Source organism: Macaca thibetana, chromosome 12, assembly GCF_024542745.1.
Source record: "Macaca thibetana thibetana isolate TM-01 chromosome 12, ASM2454274v1, whole genome shotgun sequence".
Lineage (NCBI taxonomy): Eukaryota > Metazoa > Chordata > Mammalia > Primates > Cercopithecidae > Macaca > Macaca thibetana.
In genome coordinates, this window is record NC_065589.1 from 51,530,632 (window position 1) to 51,548,654 (window position 18,023).

Sequence of the window (18,023 nt, forward strand, 5' to 3'; positions counted from 1 at the left end):
GATAAGATTGCAGCCCTGCTGAAACCTTGACTACAGCTGGGAAAATCCTGAATAGAGGACTCAGCTAAGCCAGACCCCAACTCCTGACCCCGGGAATAGCAAGATAATGTACGTATGTTATTCTAAGTTGGTAAGTCTGCACTCTTTGTTTTGTAGCAAGAGAAAACTACTACTCCATCTATGCCAGATTCCCAGGAATAGAGATTATACCCATAGGGTGGAATTTTCATGTGTATAAATGAAAAGTGGGTTTGAAATTTCAAATAAATGTGTTAATCTGTATTGTTTTCATTAACTTTACAATATTTTAAATCAAATATATGGCACTTATATCTTGAGTATCTTTCATAAAAGTATCTAATCTCATCCTTCTGGGAATCCTAATTCTATTATTAACTTCTAAAACTTAAGACAACTTTTCCTATACTTTTAAAGTAGTCACTCTTAAACTACAATTAGTTTAACACAAGATCCAAAAATTAGACTAACTCAGGTCCCTATATCTAATGATTCCCCAACCTTGCAATTCAGATAGAAAACAAACTAAATTGGCCGGGCGCGGTGGCTCAAGCCTGTAATCCCAGCACTTTGGGAGGCCGAGACGGGCGGATCACGAGGTCAGGAGATCGAGACCATCCTGGCTAACACAGTGAAACCCCGTCTCTACTAAAAAATACAAAAAAAACTAGCTGGGCGCAGTGGCGGGCGCCTGTAGTCCCAGGTACTCGGGAGGCTGAGGCAGGAGAATGGCGTGAACCCGGGAGGCGGAGCTTGCAGTGAGCTGAGATCCGGCCACTGCACTCCAGCCTGGGTGGCAGAGCGAGACTCCGTCTCAAAAAAAAAAAGAAAACAAACTAAATTTACAGGTCAGCACCAAATATACTTCTCGTCAGAGAACAGACACCTTGGTTCTCTGGTTTCCAAATTTGTACTGGGCCTTGTTCTTGCCTAAATTGTAGCTTTCCTGTTCCTGAATAGAACCACAGTCCTGACCAGTCACCCTAAAAACAGAACATGTCTGGCCGGATCTCAGCTCTGCCATCTCCTACATCACAATAAAAGTCCACATGAAATCCTGCTACCATCCATCTGGCCTGGGGGCAGCGGAGGGGAGCCCGGAAGAAGGTCTGACAAAGGACAGAAAGCAAACAGAAAAGCAGTGCTCAGAAATGTCACGACCAGCATTTCCCAGCCATTGACCTCACAGAGCCTGCCAGACCAAATGGCACGTCCTGCTGCTGGGCCCAGCTTGAACCACACTCCGCCAAGATGGAGGAATAAAAAGCAACTAGAGTCTCTGACCCTGTGTGCTGCACCATCACTTCAGCATTTCCCCCATCTCGTCTCACCTGATCCTCCTCCATCTCCAACTGAATAGCCCAAAGCCCTAACTGCGAAGACCGCGTCACTATCTGCCACTGTCCCAGATTTAGAGACTCAACCAGGCCACAAATGGCTATGAACCAATCCAGTGCTATTTAAGCAAGTGTGTCAACCCACCTCAAAGTGAAGAACAGATATTTCTGGAGCATGCAACTTACTCAAAGAAGGGTTACAAGGGGTATATTAGTTCAAAACAACCCATCTGCACTAGAGAGCAGAATAAAGCTTTGAATTACATTTGAAAGTAAAGATTTCAGCAAAACTTCCCTAAAGCAGACAGACTTAAACCATGCTCCAGAGTCCCTGGGGGAAGCTGTTTACTCTTCTCTGCCATTAGAAGTTTACCAGTAGAAAAGTCTGAGAAGCAAGCCATTGGGTGCACTTGAAACCTAGAACTCAAGTGACCAACGCTTCCCATGGACACATCCTTTAACATGACAGCAACATCAAAAAAGCCACTTCATTACAGAATTCCCTACCAAACCGGTGAGGAGTTCACAGTGAGTGGACTCCTCGGCATCCATTGCCCCTTTTCTCTTCTTAGTGTGTGTATAGATACATTTGGATGGGAACCCACTCCCTCACATACAGCCTATCTACTTTGGAAAAACCTGGTTCAACTCCAATCTTAAACACCATTTTCTTAAGTCGCTCAGGTCATGCCATTGCCAGGCCACAGTCAATGGTTTGAGGAGGGAGTGTGACTCTGGCAGCTTAACCAGGGTAAATCTCAGGACTCTGACTTGGAATGCCAGAAGAGAAGCCCTGCCTCTTCTAGCCAGCACCGTGCGGGAATGCAAAGCCTGGAACGCTGCAGCTAGTTGCTACTATGAAGCCTCAGAACGAAGAAACAGCCAAGGAAGGCAAAGCAGACAGTAAGTCACAAAGTCCTTAGTGATACCAATGAGTCACTAAATCAAACCAATTCTGAAAGCAAAATGACTTCTGGACTTTCAGGTGAATAGATACGGGTGTGATGGCCACTTGCAAAAAGCACATTCTAACACAACCTGACATTTCCGACTAACTCCAGAATGCCTCGTTCTACCCAGAGCTTCAGGTTTATTATGACAGGATGACAATAGTCTGCTTCCAGGGTCAGCTGCTGCAGATCCAGAGGATCACTAGGGGTTGTGGATGTTTTAGAGAGTCGATAACTCATTCCCAGGGGCAAAGCAATCCCTCATGAGAGCTCTGGGAAGGTACAGACTATTTTTCATTTCTAGATATGTTGGGGGAGGGAGGGGAAGAGGAAATGGATGGCAGGATGTTAGAACTGAACCCCCCGATTTAGAGCTGGTTCACATAGGGGATTGCTGAGGCTATGGGTGTACCCAGAGTTCAAAAGTCTGGGGCAAGGGTCTTTCTGTTCACTGGCCCCCTTATTAGACATAGCTCTGAATATACAACACTGTTTAATATGCTCACATGATGGATTATCCCTAGACAGTCACCCACTTTTATAATATAAAATGAAGCTATAAGACCGTAAAAGACTTTTTTTTTTAAACTGCATCTTCATTTTCTTGGAAAGAACTGAAAAACAGAGAGAAGTACAAGAGAGTAAAATGTTACATGTCATATTAACTTAGCCTTGGGCACCAAGCTAGACAATTTTGCAGCAACCCATGAACAAAAGCAAAGCAGGAGTATTATCAGAATAAGAGCCAGAAAGAGATTTCCCCAGGGAAATCTCTACATGGCATGTGGGGCTGGACAGCGTGGTAATCAAATTTATCATGCAGCTTTTTTTTTAATTACAAAAGCAATATATGCTTGACTTAAGTCCTACAATACAGAGGTCTAAAAGAATAACCTTCCCTGTCCCCATGCCCTATCCCAACCCACCCCACTATGGCACCCAAAGGTAACACGCCTGTCTCTCTGTACATACAAATACATACAAACATATGTATATATTCATAAACCCCCACACACATCTTTTACAAAAGGATCATACTATACATATTACAAAGGCACACATCTCATAGAAACAGTAGCCCTGAATTATCATAAAAAACATTAATTGATATGACTATCTGGAAGCGGAAATCAATTTTCTGCTTTTGTTTTATAACCAGAAAGGGCGTTTAGAAAATAAAATTACATAGAGCTGAAATCCAGACATTTCGTCTGCTAAAGACTATGAATGTTAACACTTGGCATTCTGTTAAAAAGGTGATTGTTTTATTTTTAGTGGCCACAACAAATCAGGTATTTGAATGCACGTAATGTTCTACTCTCCATTTAAAAGTGAATTGTGCTTCTCAGAGCCAAAAAGAAAAATGATCGGTAACATTAGTTACAATATAATTGATTCTGCCTATCTCCATCTCAAAGACCAATGTTTAAAGTCTGTCTTTTATTTGATATCAGACCACACTTTCAATTAAAGCTGCAGAACCCCCAGCTTTCCCACCTGAAAGCAGAACTGCTACACTTGGAGGGAAGGTGACACCAGGCGGCACTGCCAAGCCAAACAATGCCATCCTCTGCTCTGCAGCAGCGTTTTATACCTTTTCCATTTGGATCAGCACTTTAAATAATCGCATCTCTGAACTGTAAACACACTTCAGTATAGTATCCAGTTATCAAATTAAGACTCCAAAAGCAGTATTCACATGCTTCATATTACCATCAACCTTCCCCCACCTCCACCAATACAAATTGAGAAGAATGAAAAGGTCAGTTCCTAGATGACGACTACTCTCTCATAAATAACTTACTCAAAATCATCCTTGAAACATGGTTGGTGCTGTGGTCTCAATGTTTCCATCTCCCTAAAGTTTTTAGACTGAAAGCTAGTCACCAATGTCATGTTCTAGGAGGTGGGGCTTTGAGAGGTGACTAGGTCATAAGGAAGAGCTCTCGTGAATGGGATTAGTGCCCTCGTGAAGAAGTATTCCTCTTCCGACACGTGAGGACACAGTGTGAAAGCACCATCTATGAACCGGAAAGCAGACCCTCACCAGACACTGAATGTACCAGCCCCTTCATCGTGGACTTCCCAGACTCTAGAACTGTTGAGAAACACATTTCTGTTGTTTATAAGCCACCTAGCTTATGGTATTTTGGTATCGCAGCTCCAACATATGAATAGAGTTGGCTATCTAGAAAAGAGAGCTATCTATGACATGAAATAATATAGCTGATAATTTGCATATAATTTTACAAAACATATTAGTTCCACAAAAGTTATAACTGATCCTACTTATATCACTGTATTATCTCTTTTATTTATTTATACTTCCTCCCTAGAATGATAGGAAAATATTAAGCATGCCCAATAACCCAGTTCTTCTCCATGCGCAGATGCACATTTTAAAAAGGAGGAAAGGAACTCAGGAAGTGAGGCAGAGTCCACTAAAACTCCTCCCATCCAATACATTCTGTTTCCTTCTCAGCTGCAGGTACAGGGAATCAATGCCTCATTTCTTTGGTTAATTAACAGCACATCTTTACTTCTACAGATGCTTTATGTAAACTCCAGAAAAGCTGCAAATAAATGTATTTTTTATTCATGTTTTAAAAATATTTTAGAGAACCTGGGCCGGGCGCGGTGGCTCAAGCCTGTAATCCCAGCACTTTGGGAGGCTGAGACGGGCGGATCACGAGGTCAGGAGATCGAGACCATCCTGGCTAACACAGTGAAACCCCGTCTCTACTAAAAATACAAAAATAACTAGCCAGGCGAGGTGGCGGGCGCCTGTAGTCCCAGCTACTCGGGAGGCTGAGGCAGGAGAATGGCGTAAACCTGGGAGGCAGAGCTTGCAATGAGCTGAGATCCGGCCACTGCACTCCAGCCTGGGTGACAGAGCGAGACTCCGTCTCAAAAAAAAAAAAAAAAAAAAAGAGAGAACCTGACCCTGTGAAATCCTTTATAAAGACTTTTTACAACAGGAAATTTTCTCCTATTATTGCATATACATATTTATGCTTCTGTTTTTGTATATGGCAATAGACTTTTGTATAGCAGGACATGACTATAGCCAAATCTTCAGGGACCAAGCACATATTATTATCTGATAACCTGCTCCTGTCCCTACTAACTACAGATGTCGAGAAAGTTTATGTCTTTTTTGACAGTTTACTGCCTTGCATTTCAATGAGTAGCTTCTCCCTGATTAGACTTTGTTAATCTTATGAAGGTATCCAAGAAGATGCCTATGGATTTCAAAATTCCTTCTAAATTCCTCAGAGGGCAGTATTCTACTTGCTTTAGAATGCCCCCAACATCCACTACAATAGTTGCACACAGTTGATCATAGAAAGCAGACTGACTTGTCTAATCCACATTAATCATGTGCCAAATCAGAAAAAACTCAACTCTTTATGAGGGTAGAAGCAAATATCACTAGACTCAAACAGAGAGAAAAAAGAAAGAAGAGTCTGAGGAAGAAAAGACAGCTCTCTGGCACAAAATACAAAGTCTAAACACTACAGATGACCTTCATGTGTACTTACGTATATTTCACTGTGGTCAAAGCGCTTCTTGAGGTTGTTGATGAAGGTCTCCTCATTGAGAGGTTCTAAAAGAACCATATCCCCAACTCCAATCATATTGTCCAGAAGTGATGTTTTCACCTCCATTTTGGCCATGGTCTCCAGCTGTAAGAGAGAGGAAAAGGGGTCAATTTAAATTAGCAAAATAATTTCAAATAGGTTCTTGGCACTACTGCAGAAATCCAACACTGGTAGTTCCAAATGACTCTCACCAGCCTTAAAAAATGTCATAACCTCTCCTACCTATGAACTACTTCAGGAGCCTCTGACTTGGCTGCAGCTGCTGCCCCATTTGCCAACCTGCTGCCACAAATGAACCTCCTTCCCAGTCCATCCTCCCTAGTAAAGTCCACCTACAGAAAAAGCCACTAGAAAGCCATGGTCTTCTCCCCAGCAGAGAGTCGCAAAACTCCAGGGGGGAAAAAAAAAACATCCCAACTCCACTTTCCCTCAGCCCTTGTGTACCAATGTCAGACTATATGAACCTGCTTCCTCGAAGATGATAAAAAATGATGTTGCTAACATTTGTTATCTATTTGCCACATATCAGACACTATACCAAGAACTTTACATTAATTTAACCCTCACAATAACTCTATGAGGTAGGTAGTGTTATTCCCACTTTAACATAAGAAAATTGAAGCTCAGAGATTATGAAACTTGCTATGATTACTTAAAAATGTTTTGCATTTGATGTGAAAGAACTCAATCACCACGTCTAACAAGGCATCTACGGGAGGAAATTTCATTCCAGACATTCAATACTGACATATAAAGAAAAGAACACAACCCACTTGTAAATCACAGGCTGCCAGTATAACATAACCTGCTAAAAGTGGCCTCCACGTTCTTAATTCTCGTTCCAACAGACATGCTACTATAACAGCAGGATCAAATTAATGTGCAGGAAACAGACAAGAAATACTACAGTTTCCCTTTGGCTCAATGTGAAAATCTACCAAGCGGAAACAGAGGCACCCTACAGAGGCAGCATTCTACCCTGCTACTAATGTGCATGGTGCCACCCAACAGCAGAATGCTAATCCCCATGGCTTCCAATCTGATCACTATTACGAGTACTAAAAATCTTTCAAATTTCTGAGCATAGGAGTGTGTGGGATATGTGTGTGTGCACACATGTGTATTAGTTTTCCTAATATTACCAGAACTAAATGGTAAAATGGTAAAACTAAATTCATCTGGGCCTAAGTGTTTCCAATGTAGAAGTCAGTTTTATATAACTTCAGTGTGCTGATACTCAATCACACTTCAGAATACTAATAAATGCTTACATATATGCCTGCCCCGATAATGAGTGGAAAGGACATTTGATTCTTCCTATTAAGGAATCACTCCAGCACACTATGTCTTATAAAAGTTGGTGTCCTTACTGAAATCTCACCAACTTAAACAAATGTCCTCCAATTCTAGTCTAGAACATCCAGTAGGTCTTGTAGAGGCAACAGAAACTACATTTAGTCGGTCTGGTTTAAAGAGAACTGGGGGGAGAAAAAAAAAAGAGAACTGGGAAGGGCTAGTAATTAAGAAATTCATTATTACTAATTACTAGCAATTTATATGAACCCACAAACATATCCTTTTTTACTGATCCTATTAAAACAAGTTTTTGGCTACGAAAAGCCAAAAAAAGAGAGACTAAGATGAATTTATGAGAGGTTCTCCCATAAATAACAAAATAAGGAAGTATTTAACATTAAAAAGAAAAACAATAGAGTAACATTTTTGTTGCTGTATGTTTTTTATAATTTTATGCCAAATACACCTGGAACGAAAAATCCCAGATAGGCCAGGTGTGGTGGCTCACGCCTGTAATCCCAGCACTTTGGGAGGCTGAGGCAGGTGGATCATGAGATCAGGAGTTCAAGACCAGCCTGGCCAAGTTGGTGAAACCCCATCTCTACTAAAAATGCAAAAATTAGTTGGGCATGATGACAGTGCCTGTAATCCCAGCTACTAGGGAGGCTGAGGCAGAGAACTGCTTGAACCCGGAAGGCGGAGCCTGCAGTGAGCCGAGATTGCTCCACTGCAATCCAGCCTAGGCAACAGAGTGAGACTGTCTCAAAAAAAAAAAAAAAGAAGAAAAAAGAAAGAGAAAGAAAGAGAAAAGAAGGAAGGAAGGAAGGAAGGAAGGAAGGAAGGAAGGAAGGAAGGAAGGAAGGAAGGAAGGAGGAGGGAAGGAGGGAAGGAGAGGAGAAGGGAAGGGGAGGCGGAGGCAGAAGCGGAAGTGGAAGGAGAAGGGGAAGGGTAGAAAGGAAAGAAAGAAAGGAAAGAAAGTTAAGAAAGAAAGGAAAGAAAGAAAGGAAGAAAGAAAGAAAAGTCCCAGATATCACTAAAACCCAACAACGTCAGCCCAAAGAATTGCTCTGTATATTTTGAAGTTGGCCGGGTTCTGCTCAGAACAAAACTGGTGGGGGTGGGAGGCACGTGGCATACTATGGAAATGCAGCAGGAGCCACAGAGACGGTGGAGCCAGAGCCAGAGTCCACAGAAGGACTTACACAGGGAGAGGACCATTTGTCACAATAAATTTGTCCACAATAAATTAACATTTGAATCAAAGTTCAAGTTCTCAGGCTCCTGTAATGCCAAAAGCACTCTAGCTGCCATGCATTACATATAATTTGGCAGATGAGGGAAGAAGGCATAGGGATTAAGGGGGAAATCAACCTGAGAAGGGTTTCAAAAATAACTACCTCAAACCAGCAATTTAAATTAAGCAAAGAGGAACTCTGCCCTGGGGTGGATTCCTGTATATAGTCTATTTATAGGAACAGCTGCAGAAAGACAACACAGGTTCCCTGCAGGTAACAATAATTAAGCAGCCAATCTTTCTCTGTAATTACCCGCTTCACCATCCATTGGAAAGATGGTGAAGCGGGTAATTACAAATTTATATCTTTACACCTCACCCCAACCTTGTAATCCAAAGAAGAATAGAGGGCAAAATAAATGCTGAGTTATGGGTACCTGGTAAAAAGTGAAGACCTCTGAAAATTGTGTTTTGCAAACCAAAGCCACACTGAAAAGGTGACACCAAGAGTCACTGAGTCATGCAAACAGTTTTGCTTTGTTTTGCTTATATTTTTAGCATTTAGGGACGTTGGGAGAAGATCCAGTGACAGCCTACCTCATTCTCAAGGTAAAAATAGGACACTAAGGAAACGGTGTGGGGTCCTTCCATATCTTCCTACGGTGGTTTCTGGTATTGTGACCACCATCTCTAGCCTTGGTTTGGCTCACTTTGACATCTCAATGAAATTAGTTGGTATATTTGCTCCACCAAAAGGATTCATTTGTTTTTTCTCTGAAGGAGCTATGTGCTTACCACAGGCACAAGTTTTAGAATCACTTGCTAACTCCACATTTCCATAAACCATCAGAAGAATTCACATGGGGCTCTAGGGAGAATTAATGGGAATGTATGTAGAGCACTGGGGATACTTTTTGTTGGACACATACTGTTATAGATCTACCTCCTCCCTTCCAAGAGCCCCCACAGGAATCCATGCTGTTCTGGGGAAACCAATTCTACCCAAGTACCAAAAATGAGCATGTGATCTAAGCTAAGTCAATGAACATATTCTCATCTTCTAGCCACTGTAACTGATTCAAGGCTGGACATGTGAATGAGCTTGAGACCGTGGCTTGGAATACTAGGACAAAGGTTCTCTGTCTCTGGATGGCGTGACTTGCAAACATGACACTTGGAATTACGGCAGCCATCTCTACTTTCATGAGGAGAGTTGGTAGGAAGAGGAAGACGACACATGGAGGAGGACAGGGCAAGAAAATTAGCTAGAATTGGCCAGGCGCGGTGGCTCACGCCTGTAATCCCAACACTTTGGGAGGCTGAGGCGAGTGGATCGTTTGAGGTCAGGAGTTTGAGATCAGCCTGGCCAACATGGTGAAACCCTGTCTCTACTAAAAATACAAAAATTAGCTGGGCGGTAGTGGCGCACCCCTGTAATCCCAGCTACTCAGGAGGAGGCTGAGGCGGGAGACTTGCTTGAACCCGGGAGGGGGAGGTCGCAGTGAGGTGAGATCGCACCACTGCACTCCAGTCTGGGCAACAGAGTGAGACCCTGTCTCAAAAGAAAAAAAGAGAAAGAGAAAATTACCTAGAATTATTAGTGCTGGAGCCCTGATGACATCCCAAACTTCTGGATCAAACTGCACTTGAAGCTTGCCCCCATCTCTCAAGTTTTCAGTGATGTAAGCCAATTAGTTCTTTTTATTGTCTAAAAGCTGTTTGAGTTGGATTTTCTATTATTTGCAATAAAAAAGCATTTTATCTAGTAAAAGACTGGTACCAGTAAGTGAAGTGTTCTAAATAACACACCAAAAAGCAAAAACTGGCTGATCTAAGGCACAGGCTGGAGGGCACGAGGACCTGCTGTCTTGGACTGACAAGATAATCATCTTTGCTATTTAATAGTGAAAGAGTGGACTAAACCATGGTCCATTGTATCTTGAGACTTGGACCTTTGTGCCTGTGGCATTAGAGAATTTGAGAAAAATTCAAGATGCCAGAGTATGGGTTGGCTATTTCTTAAGGATTTATAAGAAAAAGACAAGCTTGTTGTGAAACTGGACTGTCTGAAAGGCCAGAGAGGAAAACATATGGCACTGCTTAGAGGGCTCACTCTGCCTGGAGGTGGCAGACATAGAGATGTAACCTATCCCAAGCGCTACCTCTGCCTCTGTGGCCTGAGAAAGAAATAAGCACTCCCGCCATGCAGATGTAGCCCAGGAGCAGTGTCACCTCACTCTACTGCTTCTTAATGCTTCCTACTAGCCCCAGGTGGATTCTACTACTAAGAACTATGGCAAACTGCAAAGCACCAAGGCCAGGAAACAAATTATCAGACCACGTTCTAGTTTCAAAACTTTGGGACTTGGCAGTATATTCCGTTTGGGTTACTAGCCCAGAAAAGCAGTCTCTCTATCTAAGGGTACCAATTTAGGCCAGCCACAAGCCCACCAACTGGTGCCAGGCAACTCCACAGGCTGTGCCAGTTCTTTTCAGTTGTTTGTTCATCCAAGAACAAAATATATTATTGCAATTGTTCCTTCCCCTATCTACGCTCATCTCAAGAACTTCCAAAACAACTACCTATATTTCAACATGCACTAATTCATTTACTGGTATCTTTTGTAAAGTTAAAACACCATTTAAAATACTGACAGCAGCATTTCAAAAGCTCCTCAAAATCCAAGAGAATGCAGCATAAACATCCTATAGCATCTGAAAATGGCCATCTGTGACCTACCACGTAAACTTAATGAGTCTACCCAATCACTAACCTTAAATTGCAAGCCACTTACCATATGTCAACATCATCTGCACTTGGGAATGTCAAGACCAACATAGCCCCCCAAACACACAGAGATGGCTACACTAAACAGCACATCCATGTGAGGTGCATGGTAATTCCACTATTCAATATAAAAATGATACTACACAGGAGTTATTCCAAATTAATAATTAAATAATAACTAAGAGGAGATGGAGGATAAGCTAAAATAAAATGCATCTTATCTCATGGTCCTCCATTGAATTTGAAGTTCTCAGAGTACCACAGATAAGAACAATGTATATGTTGAAACACTTTTATTGTAGAATTTGAAAGAATACTCACAAATCAGAGCTGTGGTTGCAATGATTAATAAGAATATTAAATCACTAACATGGTTTTAAATTTGAAGGAACTTCTTTTTTTTTTTTTAGATTTAAATAGAAAGAGGATCTTACTATGTTACCCAGGCTGGTCTTGAACTCCAGGTTTCAAATGATCCTTCTGCCTTGAACTCCCAAAGTGCTGGGATTGCAGGCATGAGCCACTGCACCCAGCCTAAAGGAACTTTTAAAACAAAGCCAAAAGAGCCATTTGCAGGAAAACTTAGTGAAAGCAGTTATCTATTGCTTTGGTATATGTAAATGAGGACATTTGAAACACATATATTATAACATCATTAGCAGTATAACATCATTAGCAATATACACCAGAGGCAGCACCTACAGGGATTCTTTTTCGCATAGTAACGTGTGTTTTATCTGACTCCAGTTCCACTCATTAACCTCCCTGTATAGTGGTCATGTATGCATGACAGCACCTTTTCTAGAAAATCAGCTCTTTGGTGTCAAGAATCACGCCTTATTCAACTTTATTTCCCGAAAGCACAGTGCACAGCCTCTTCCACATGGTAGCCATTCAGTGATACACAAAGGGAAAACAAGTATGCAAATTTCCGATTGACAACTGAGTCATACAGCAATGCACATCCTCACAGCTGCCATCCTTTGGTTTGGTCACAGCAGACCAGAAGGCAAAACAATGACAGTGACTTCAAGCCACTTTGATCCATTCCTCCAAAAACATATTATCAACAAAGCGCAGGAAACAGAATTGAGCCACTTCGCTCCCAACAAGATCCTAATGCTTTTAAGAATAACATGAGAAACATATTTAGGTAAGAAAATGGAGCCAATGTGGCAAGATTTCATGAACACAGTAACTCTCAGCAAATTCTGATGGCAAAACAAAGGCAAAAGAGGGGCCAAGTCTGTAGGATGTGGTTCAGCACCTAATATAATGAGCTAAGGGAGTGAGAAAAACTGGAATTTCCTTCCTAGATCTTTTAAAATAGCACCAAATCTCATCTCTCTGAGACGGGTTAGATTAAATTTCTATTCAATTCAGTTCAACCAGCTTTTACAGTATTGAGGCCTATTGTGTTGCTGGCATGGTGTGAAGTGTTAAGAACACAGTGAACATCGTGGTACCTCCCCCTCCCTGCATCACCCTCTAGGAACTCACAGTCCAATAGAAAAGACAAGAAAATAGGCTACTTATGAAATTTTCAAGAAACTTTTTAATAATTAAAAGTAATACATGTTCACTATACAAAAAAAAAAACTAGAAAACATAGATAAGCAAAAAGACTGTAAACCATATTCAACATCCTTATGCTTTGATCTGAATCCTTTTGAATTTATTAGAATCCTTTTGAAAACTGATTTTTACAACCAATGAACTGATCACCTTCCCTTGTTTTGTAAATTTTGATATGTTGTCTCAAGGTAGGAATGTGACATCTTTTCGCAGGAGCTGAAATTGTAGTGCTGCATCAATCATGCCCCCACCACTTTTAAATTCAGCCAAATTGCATGGCCATCTGCTCCTTTATTCTTACCTTTTCCTTTACCCCAAACTAGCAACCCATATTATCGACAGCCTGCCTACCAATCATCTCAACCACTTGGCTGTGTCTAACATCTCAACACACTTCCAAAATTTGTAACAATCATCCCACAACAAAATATAAAAAACAAACAAGAAAAACCTTATTCCCTCTAAATTCCACAAAATAACAACTGACCCATGCAGGTTCTCATCCTTGGCTTCTCCCTGTCTCTTACTTCCTCCCCCATATCCAATCTGTCTCACTGATTGCATCACTTTGATTACTCTCACTTCCATATCCCTTCCCCTCAAGAGCCCTCTAAGGGGTCTCTCTGCCTTGTCTCGCCACCACAGCCCTGCCAGCCCTTTCCTTTCCCCCATCCCATACCACCCAAGTTACTTTTTCAAATCACAATCTGATTAGGCACATCCTGCTTCAAACCCTTCAATAACTCTCTAGTGCCTTTCCGCCAGCATTATGATTCTTTAGCAGAGCCTCCAACAAATTAAACATAGAGTCCCTATGTGACTGAGAAATTCCACTTCTGGGTATATACCTAAAAGAAGTGAAAGACGGATCTCAAACAGATATTGGTATACCCATGTTCAAGGCAGCATCATTCACAACAGCCAAAGGGTGTAAGTAACCCAACTGTCCATCAATGGATGAACGGATAAGCAAAATATGATACATACACAAAATGGAACATTACTCAGCCTTAAAAAGGAAAGAAATCCTGATACATGCTACAACATCAATGAACCGCGAAGGCACCATGTTATGGGAAATAAGCCAGCCCCAAGAGTCCAAATATACGATCCCACTTATATAAGGTACACAGAAAAGTCAAATTCACACAGACAAAGAAGAATGGTGGTTACCAGGAGCTGGGAGGAGAGGGTAATGAGGAGGTGCTACTTAACAGGTAGAATTTTAGTTCGGGATAATGAAAAATCTCTAGAGATAGTGGTGATGGCGGCACAATAGTGTGAATGTACTTAATGTGACTAAACTGTACACTTAAAAAAGGTTAAAATGGCAAATTTTATGTTATGTATATTTTACCAAATTTTTTTTAAAAGTCCTTAGCAGAGAACCCATGATTCCACAGTCTTTCTCCTTAGTCTAATCTCTCCCCTGCAAAGTCCCCTCTTACACACACACAAAGATGCCAAGGCCTGCCGCAGCACCTTCAACCAGCCCACAGCTAACTGAGTGGTGGGTATACACCAGCCCAAACAAAGCTTCCAAAGATCTGCCATCAGGACACAGACACCTCAGTCAGTTGGCTGTGGGCAGCAGAATAGGGAGCTCACAGAGATCCAGGGAACAGGATATCATGCAGAGGAACCTTCCCAGACTCCTCCAGAGGAAGCCTGTCTGAGGAGAAGAATGAAGCATGGTGACAGACCATGAGGGGCAGACAGAACAGCTGCCTTTGCTGCCCAGAGTGGTTCTAGCTGTAGACCCTCAAGAGGTTCCACTGAGCCTCCTGTCAGACATAAATACCCTTCGACTTAAACCAGTGTCAATAACCATTCCTCACAGGAGACATGCTGTGCGCATGCCAAGTCTTACGGACTGAATGCTTGTGTCCTCCCAAAATCCATTATGTCGAAGCCCTAGCCCCCAGTATGATGAGAGTTGGAGGTAGGTCCTTTGGAAAGTAATTCGGTTTAGATGCAGTCAGGAGGGTGAGGCCTCCATGAAGAGACTGGTGTCCTTATAAGAAGAAAAGAAACCAGGGCTCACTCTTTCCTGCAGTTTGAAGACACATCAAAAACGCAGCCATCTACAAGCCAGGAAGAGGACTCTCACCAGAAATTGAATCTACCAGCAACTTGATCTCCCACTCCCCAGCCTCCAGAACTGTGAGAAATAAATGTCTGTTCTTTAAGCCACCCAGTCCACGGTATCTTGTTACAGCAGCTTGATCAGACCAATATGCCAAAATACTTCCCTTCCCTCACAATTGTGAGTTTGTCTGTCTGCTCTTCTCCTGGAGAAGGGAGACTTAAGTTCTCAATGTGCAGAGGCCCCATGCCTGGCAGCGTGGCTGACACACAGGGCTCTGGTGTATAGAGAAAACGAATAAATAAATGCACATTAGAGAGGCACGGCCCGTTTTTCTGTCCAGGTCGGTTTCCATCATCACTACCCTTCTGCTCCAGGTCACAACTGGCAAAGGACCATTAGAGAGCCTCGATGGCACACCATGAATGTTCTCACAAAGGATTAAAGTTAGAAACCAAAGGACAAGACACTTCCTTAGTATTCACCAACCAAAAAGGCAAACTGGGTGAAAACTGGATTCTATAGGACAATTTACTCAAGCAGCATTATTCTCAAAGGTAACAGGGCTGGTGGGCCACACAGAACCACATGGGGTGCCCTGCAGGGCTCCCTAAAGCATTGGAGAAAGTGGGTACGCTGACATGCATTTGTGAAAAGAGTTAGGTGATGGCTGATTTTCATTCCCACCTACATGCTTGCTTAGAGATATTTATATAAGGTGTGTCTATTCACGGCATTTACCTCACCAGTTATAGTTCTCTCATTTTCCAATCCTTAATTTCACTGTGAAAGCCAACTATATATTGAGAAACCCCTCACCCCATTTTCTCTAAAGTTTTCTGCTGAAAATGTCTAATGGAATGCTAGTAGGAGGGCTTTTGTTAGAATCTTGGATTATGGAAGAAATAGGCACAACTACTGGGCAATTTCCATATAATATGTTGTTGCCTTGTGTTCAAATTCTGGCTAATACAAAGGACATGAAATTACCAGGCAATGAGGAAATCCAATAGATTTAAACACGAAGAGAAAACAAACAAATGGATAATAGCAAATGGAAGCCTATATGCCATACCTGACTCCAACCTTACAAAGCTGTGAGTGGGAGGGGCCATTAATTCAACATTCTGGTTATCTAAGGGTTAACACCCTAGGTTGTATCTCTGCATAGACAGAGAGGGGTCAGTACCACCAAGATCAAGGTCTGTTTCTGTCTGAGTGTAGAAAAGCTGGCCTTATCAACAAAAGTCACCAACAAGGAGATACTCTCAATCCACCACCCTCAATCCCAGGCACAGGCCAGTTATTAAGGACTGAAAGACAGCATCTAGAACTTTACAATTCGCAAAGTGACGAGGGGGGAAAAAGTTTTTTTCCCAACTGTGTAAAGTGAGAATGACAAACTACACCATCCAGACTAATTAGAAGAAATTCTGAGTCAAAAATAACAGCGGCTGCTATAACAACATGGAAGGTTTTGGATTACCAGTTACCAACTCTCACTTGTGACGTAAGGGCAAAATTTCTAAGTGCCTTTGTTTATAATTAAAGAGCAAGGAGAGAGACCTTAGAATCCCAGGCAAAACCTTCTTTTAAAAAAGAAAGCAGTGGAGCCAGCTGGTTCCTAGAAGAGCCAGTGCGAGGATGAAGCTTTTCTGACGGGTCTGAAAATGGTCTTTCACACCTATTCTATTACATACACCCTTCAGTCTAATTCCTAAACACCAAGCTCTTCACAACAGTGCACAGTTTTTCAAAGACAGTTTTTGCTTCCATATTACAGAAGGCTTGCAGCAATCGTTTACCACAAAGGATCCTTTCGATCCACCCCAATGTGGTATGGCACAGGCTGTGGAGCCACAGACCCAGGCTCGAATCCAAAAGAATTCATCTCTGGAATTCAAATTTCTAATCTAAAAAATCAGGGATGACAACATCTATTCCACAGGGCTGTTATGTAGCCTGGCCGAGAGAGCAGACTCAGTAGATGAATTTCTCCCTCTCCAATGCCCCTTTCTTCTTCTCACCCTGAAGAGCTGACCTACTCTTCTGTCCTGTCTCCTAGCAGGTATGTCCAGGTAACTAACCTAGTGAGTGGCCTCATTTGCAGTTGATCTTGCATGAGGTTTAACACCCCGAGGAGGAAATGCAGCCAACATGACTGTCCCTACAGTCATTTCCCGGAGGAAGCTCTGCAGAGTCATGGCAGGAATGGCTGCCAAAGGGCAGGTCAACTTCAGAGAGCACACCCCCCACTCCAAGGCTGGGTCTGAAAGTCGTGCCCTGCCTCCCTCTCCACCCCCTCCACATGGACCCCTCACCTGCCACAACCCTAGAAGGTCCAGGATGGGCAGCACGCAGCCCGGCTGTAGGGGAACCTGTCGTCATACTACACGGCTCACAATGACTGGAGAATTAATGAGCTAATGTCTGAAAAAAGGCTACAAGTTCCCGAGGGACAAGGTAGCCAAAAACTATAAACCGCTGTTATATCCAGAAACACAAACTCAGCTGTACAGAGGAACGTGCTAATTATAATGCACGGACTTTTCAATGTGTTCCTTCGAGGCAGATTTTAAAAATTCCAAGAAGTCAATGTGTTTAGATTGGCAAATCTGAGACCCTGGAACCCCCAGGTGAATGTAAAACTGTTCAAACGTAACTGGCACACCCGACTCTGATTTGTTCCTGGTGGGTGCACAGACGCCAAGAAAGACTGGTGATTACTGAATTGAATACAGCCACCAGGAGAAAACCAACTTCCCTTCCAAATGAATCAGCTTATTAATCAGAGGGTCCCAATCTGGTTCCATATGCTAAGATCCTCACCAAAGTCTTACACCACTTGTAGATTCATTTCTCTGTTCTCTTTATGCTTGATCAGATTATGCAATCACTCAAGGTGCTCCCTCATTATAATTAAAAGTACAGTGATTTGCACCTGGTAGGCACTCACATAGGGTTTCCTCTACCCATTAGTTTTGGAGGCCACTCCATATTGGTTCTGAACAAAGACACTCACATAAAACAGCCTGGGATACACTATGGCAGAACGACCTTCTCTTAAAAAAAAGAAAAAGAAAAAAAAAAAAAAAAAGGGGGCCTTCCCATCGTTCAGGCTCTTTTCAGTGATAATA

General features: G+C 42.3%; 1 protein-coding gene across 5 annotated transcripts in view; it reads right to left on the bottom strand.

Moving 5' to 3' along the window:
• The window catches only part of MYO1B (myosin IB), a 182,253-nt gene that overhangs the window by 143,979 nt on the left and 20,251 nt on the right, over positions 1-18,023 (bottom strand). For all 5 annotated transcript variants that reach the window (XM_050751697.1, XM_050751695.1, XM_050751696.1 and 2 more), the window contains exon 2: positions 5,848-5,991. In XM_050751697.1, coding sequence (XP_050607654.1) covers positions 5,848-5,982 — 135 coding nt within the window. In that variant the 5' untranslated portion in view covers positions 5,983-5,991. The remainder of the gene's footprint in view (positions 1-5,847; positions 5,992-18,023) is intronic.